The 6,126-nt window shown below is 40.5% G+C and overlaps 1 protein-coding gene across 2 annotated transcripts; it reads left to right on the top strand.

Annotated features, from left to right (window-relative positions):
- Positions 1-1,287: 1,287 nt before the first annotated feature.
- Positions 1,288-4,906, top strand: LOC108670739 (protein FAM167A). 2 transcript variants are annotated; one of them, XM_018158231.2, is made up of 2 exons: positions 1,288-1,769; positions 4,497-4,906. In XM_018158231.2, the coding sequence occupies exons 1-2, from the start codon at positions 1,517-1,519 to the stop codon at positions 4,649-4,651; spliced, it is 408 nt and encodes a 135-aa protein (XP_018013720.1). In that variant the 5' UTR covers positions 1,288-1,516; the 3' UTR covers positions 4,652-4,906. The 2 variants fall into 2 exon arrangements, with proteins under 2 accessions (XP_018013720.1, XP_047735979.1); XM_047880023.1 differs by having other exon boundaries at positions 1,288-2,653; positions 4,497-4,630.
- The last annotated feature ends 1,220 nt before the right edge of the window (positions 4,907-6,126 follow it).

Here is a 6,126-nt window from a genome sequence, read left to right as displayed (position 1 = left end):
CAGCTACACTGGGCAGCTGGTCCCTCTGGTACTGCCAGCTACACTGGTCAGCGTTGGTCTTGGGCTACTTGGAATTTTATTTCTAATCCAATGCATGCGCACATAAATGCTGAAGCAATTAAATTTGTGCAATGAATATGTGGCATTAAGAAATCGCTCATTCATTCTGTGAAGTAATAAAGGCAACGTTTATCAATCATTAATGAATAACTTACCTCTCATTCTTAAAAAACTGACGGACAATGCAAAGTGAACTCGAATTAAATTTTCAATGATAATGCATGTTCACACAGAAAAATGAACGAGATGTTGTCTTGCTCTTGTGTGTGTCATCCAGATCCAGTTTTCTCTGTCAAAATGAGGTATCGGTATAATGTGTCGCGTTGAACAATATGACCCATAAATTTTTCAGAGTTTAGGAATTTCATGCGTTATTTTGAACGTAGTTCAGGAGACGCTGCGGGCCACCGTACCCGAGACCTAATTTATGCAGCAGCACGACCAGCAATCTGCCGGACCCTGCGTCGATATACGCTAACTGCTGTGCTGTCCATACCGTGCTGTGTCGTGCTGTCGTGCTGTGTCGTGCTGTGTTGTGCTGTGTCGTGCTGTGTCGTGCTGTGTCGTGCTGTGTCGTGGCTGTATCGTGCTGTGTCGTACCGTGTTATGTCGTACTGTGCTGTTTCGTGCTGTGTTGTATCGTGCAGTGTCGTATCGTGCTATGCTATGCTGTCCTGTGTTCTGCTGTGCTGTATTTTGTTAAGGTGTGCCGTGCCGTACCGTGCTGTGTAGTGTTATGATGTGCTGTGCAGTGTCGTATCATGCTGCACTGTGCTGTACCGTGCTGAACCTATTGCGTGCTCTGTGGCACAGCGTTGATCGGTTATATGCTGTAGCAAGCTGTACCGTGCTGATCAGTGCTGTGCCTCGTCTTCTGTGCCGTGCTGTATCTTCTCTTCGTGTGCTTCTGACAAACAAACTTCTAGTAAATGAACTCAAACCCCAGCCATAATATCTACGAATTTCTACGCACGCTTTCGGTATGACTACTATATAGATATCTAATTATTGAACTAATATATTTAGTCAACCGTAAATTATCACAGAACCTATCAATTCAAACATAAAACCACAGCCAGCACAGCCGAGAATATGAGGTAAGGGTGTCACCTATTTTTCATCAGTTCTAGAACGTCTTATCAAGACCGGACGGCGCTCGTGTAGCTTCCTCAGCTATCGCTACGTAAACCCCGCGCTCTGACACCTCAGTGTCTGCTCTGATGCGATTGCGCAGCGGCCACTTTTGAAACCACAGTCCTTGACGGTTAATTATCACAGTTTTAAATTTATTATTTCTATTTTATTGTGGTCCATGAGTTTCGTACTCTTTGATTAAGAGGAAAAGTTGTTCAATCGGATTACATCAACGTGGGCGACTCTAGAACGAAAACCCTAAATTGCAAGGGCACGTGAATTTTTTGGAGCGTTCAGGTGAAATTTTTTGGACAACATCAATATGGAGACTTTGGAGCGTTCTGGTGAGGACAAGGCAGCTCCACCTGAAGAAGAAATAGAAAAAGCCAGACTAAAAGACAAAAGACTTTTTAAAACTAAACTAAGTCTAAACCTTAAAATGCCATTACTCCGACGAGACAGTAGAAGCAAACTTCTGCGCAAAATCGACGAAGAGAGCGAATCGATCATTCTTCAAGACGGTCAGATCGTACGGCTACGTTCAACTTCGACTTCCTCATCTCGGTCCTACAATGGTGAGATTGCGCATGCAAAGCTCTGTCAATCAGGAAGTTGCTCGTCTTTTTCATCGGGATCACCGGCGGATTTTTCCCTTCCGGCTACCCCAGATAGCCCTGCTTTAGGCATTGAACAACTGTTCACTTTGCGACAAAATTCGAATGGGAGTTTACATTCATCCCCATCAGCCAGTTCTCTCTCGGAGAAAATTTCTTCTGATAATTTCACTCAAAAACTTCGTAATAATATGAGCTACAGAGATTACTCAACGCCTTCTACGCCTGAAAGTCCAACTCCAGATATTGACAATTTGTTTGCCCAGCGACTTCGAGTGACCATGAGTTCGCCCGACTCAATGGCTCACGTCAAGGCGCTGGCACACAAACTTAAATTCAACCCCAATGCGTCTATAGAAACAAATGAGTTTAAAATACGAAAGAAATTACTAGACGCACAAAGCGAGGAAAAAACAGCGGTCCCGGTGTGCGTGGTAGAGGATCGTACCGACGACGGAGAAGAAGAAGGGGTAGTGTTATCTTCGGTATCCTCAGAGGAAGAGAAAAAAGAAAACCTTCAGAGGAGCCTTGACTGGATCCGTAACGAGTTACAGGCCATGAAGGAACAAGACCAACATATCGCACGACAACTTATAACCATACGACTGGAAATTCAGCGAATAAGGCTGCAGCGAACTGTTGTCGGTCACAAAACAATACTGGAAAACGTCGCGGTCGACACACAGGAAGAAAAAGAATGGTTTCTCGGGGGCGTAGAGCCTCCAGACCATCTGCAGTTCGTGATGGAGCCTCCGAGGGCGTTCCTTAGGGACATGGGCCTTACGAAGCTCAACATAACAAAGAGGAGGTTTTCTCTGAGATAAATAAATAATTCTAAGCTACAGGTAAACAATTATAATTCATCTATTTCAGTTAGCTTTCATATCAAGTCATTTACTATTTTTTGATATTTTGTTCAAGTCTTCTTGTTACTATTTGTTTGTGTGGTTGCAATATATATACATATAAATCCATTTTTTTGTACATATTTAAAAAAATATTTTTAGAGAGTAAAATAGAATAATTGTTATATGCAAAGTCATAGCGCGTATATTAAAGCTATGCTTTTCTACAGTATTTTTTTTTAAATATTATCTTCCAAAATCAGAAATTTCAAAATATTTTGAGAAGTTGCTATCTGCGTGGAGTTGGATGTCAAAATATAGGAGAAAAATTACCGATTATATTAACCTTTTATTGATATTGAGGCTTCCATATTTGTCACAAAACAATTTCTACAAATCGTATTTCCTCCAAAGTCTTGAATTTTCTACCTACTATTCATGTAGTTTTACCAATTTATCTGAACTTAATTAGCAGTCCTTTTATTCGTGCTCACCACACGACACAAATATGGCGATTGCTCACCACACGACACAAAGATGACGATTGCTCGCCACACGACACAAACATGGCGATTGCTCACCACACGACACAAACATGGCGATTGCTCACCACACGACAAAAACATGACGATTGCTCACCACACGACACAAACATGACGATTGCTCACCATGCGATAAAATTGTTGCATGCATTGACTGCGGCTTTCCTCCACACAGGTTGTCTGTGCCGAAGTCAATTGTCCGTGACTTGTGGCGCTTCACAACCAACGGCACGTTTTCCGATTGATGCAGATTTTGTTTAGAGTTTTCACGCATATATGTATGAAAAATTTGCTACAGCCACAAAAAATATATTGGCCATATTGTGAATATAACAATACATTTTTTTTACCAGCAACACGGGTAGTGAGCTGACTTAGCAATGATACTCTTTTTTTTTTGAAGCAAATTTGATTGAGGATGACCCAACACAAGACAAAAAATGTTCTTTAATATTTGGAGAAATGATTTCAGTTCATTTATTTGAGTGTTAATAACTTTATGACCTGCCGAGCATAGCACCGAGCAGCAGTTCAATTCTCCGGTCGGATAGCGTTTAACGTACAACAGTTAAGACCAGATGTTGCAGTGAAGAATAACCTCGGTAAAACACAGGCAGTCTGGCACACACGAATAACGTGTTACTCTGTCACCACAAATCTTCCGCGACGCCAACACTTATAATAAATTACGTGTAAATGCTATGCATGCAAGCGCACGAGTCAGCACGTGCAAAAAAAACCGGCATGGTTCTCAGATTGTCAGCTACACGCTCGTCGTTATTTACACCCGCTCCCTGTGATTGTCGTCGAGTTTATGAAGGTTTAGTTTATGGCAACCTTTAGTCAGCAGCTGGAATATTTCGTTACATTGTAATCATACTTATTAATATCAATAAAAGACTCATAGTTGTAATTGGAGAACTTAACTCTCTCTCATATTAATTCAATAGAAGATTCTTCATAGGTCAGTAATTGAGAATTTTTTTATATTGTTTTGCTTCAAAAATATACGTATGCTACCATTTTTCAGAGATGCTGCATTATAGCAATTTTTTCAATTTATGGTCTAATATTGCTTTGCTCCATTACCTACACTCAAAACAATCAGTGGGTTATTGTGCCCAAATATCGACTCCCGTTCTCACCCACTGAACGAGCAAAGTACGCACGGGGCCAAACTGGATCATAATGACCCACACATGAGTTAAAACTGCATTGCTATTTGTTCAAAGTACCAATCATTTTAATTAGTGTACAAGCACCTCTCAGTTGGTCCTCTACCTTAGTGATGTTCATTTCAGGCCAGACGCACCGCAGACACAGCGCCTCCTGCCCTCAGCCGCTGCTGGTGCACCTCATCAGCTCAGACCTCTGCAGCGACACTTGCTTATCCCTCTTCCTTATCTCTCTTCCTTATCCCTCTTCCTTATCCCTCTTGCTTACCCCTCTTACTTAATCCTCTTTCTTACCCCTCTTCCTTACCATTATTACATATCCCTCTTCTTTTTCCCTCTTCCTTATCTCTCTTCCTTACCCCTTTTACTTACCCCGCTTCCTTATACCTCTTTCTTATCCCTTTTAATCACCCCTTTTACTTACCCTCTTCCTTATCCCTCTTTCTTATCCCTTTTACTTATCCCTCTTTCTTACTCCTTTTATATACCGCTCTTACTTATCCCTCTTCGTTTCCCTTCCTTCTATTTCCTTATTCCTTTTCCCTTTTCATTTTTTCTTATTCTTTTTTCTCTCTTTGTTTCCCTCCTCTTTTTCCTTCTCCCTTCTTCCTCTTCTTTTTTCCTCTTCTTTTTTTCATGTTATTTTTCCCTCTTTGCTTTTTATTCTTCATTTTCCTTCTTTTTTTCGCTCTTCCTTTTTCCCTCTTCATTTTTCCTTCTTCCTTTTTGTCCCTCACTTTTCCTCTTCCTTTTCCCCGTCCTATTTCCTTCACATTTCCCCTGTGCTTTTCCCTCTTTCTTTCACATCCTCCTTTTTCCTCGTCCATTTCCCTCAGCGTCACCACAAAACTGAGGGAAGGAAGGCCTGTTTACCCTCTTAACTGCGTTCTGTAATTAAAGGCAAGGCCAAATTACGCCGTGGAAACAGGGCGAGCATGAGTCACACCGTCACAAATAATTCAGTCACCCCGCCTGTGTAGGCCTGCATCTTGTATAAGCCTGTATATTGGACACGAAATAAATAGGCTTGGCGTGGACTTGAGAAAGATAGATCTAGGCTCTAGTCCAGCGCTGGAATTTGAAGTTTCATGAAATTATATTTAAATATATTAATTTATAGTAACTGCAAATGAAGGAAATACATCGTATTAGTAATCAATAACTTTGTCTTTACTTCAGTTAAAATAATACTGATACTGGTCAATATCTTTTCCAACTATCAGTGCTTCAATAAAAATAACAGACATGTTTTTTCCGATGAACTCGACCTGTATTGTATTATGAATGAACTGTACGTTTTCTTTGCGTTGTAATTCTTGGTGAACTTGCGATTAAAGCAAACTTATGACTTAAGTTACGAACGAAATATTTAGAGCATTTCTCAAGCATAATTCATTAACAAAAGAATGCCCTAAGTCATTAATTTTCTCGAATGACTTCCCTCACCTTAATTCGTGTAACTCTACCTCTTAGTTCCCCTTACACGTCTTCCTACCCTTATTTGAGGTGCCCATTTTAATGTGGTTTTCCATTAACGCCAATACGAGCTGTGAGCTTCTCGACGCCTCTTACCTTTTACTTTAAATTTATTTGGTGTCCTTGTATTTTTGATGAAAGGATAGAATATACGTAAAAACTCTGAAAAAGTGTACAATATATTTATACCTCCATTGCACGCGGTTATTTTAAATGAGTAAGCGCAAATAAACTATTATTGCATATGCTCTGAATCCTCCTCTCTTCTTGCATTGATTGT

This window comes from Hyalella azteca, unplaced genomic scaffold (assembly GCF_000764305.2).
Source record: "Hyalella azteca isolate HAZT.00-mixed unplaced genomic scaffold, Hazt_2.0.2 contig4450, whole genome shotgun sequence".
NCBI classification, from domain to species: Eukaryota; Metazoa; Arthropoda; class Malacostraca; order Amphipoda; family Hyalellidae; genus Hyalella; species Hyalella azteca.
Note: the sequence above shows the minus strand (reverse complement) of the source record. Positions and strands in the feature narration are given on the sequence as shown.

Bases quoted from the DNA above. Each gene is read 5' to 3' on its own strand.
- LOC108670739 (XM_047880023.1), top strand. From the start codon at position 1,517: ATGGAGACTTTGGAGCGTTCTGGTGAGGACAAGGCAGCTCCACCTGAA.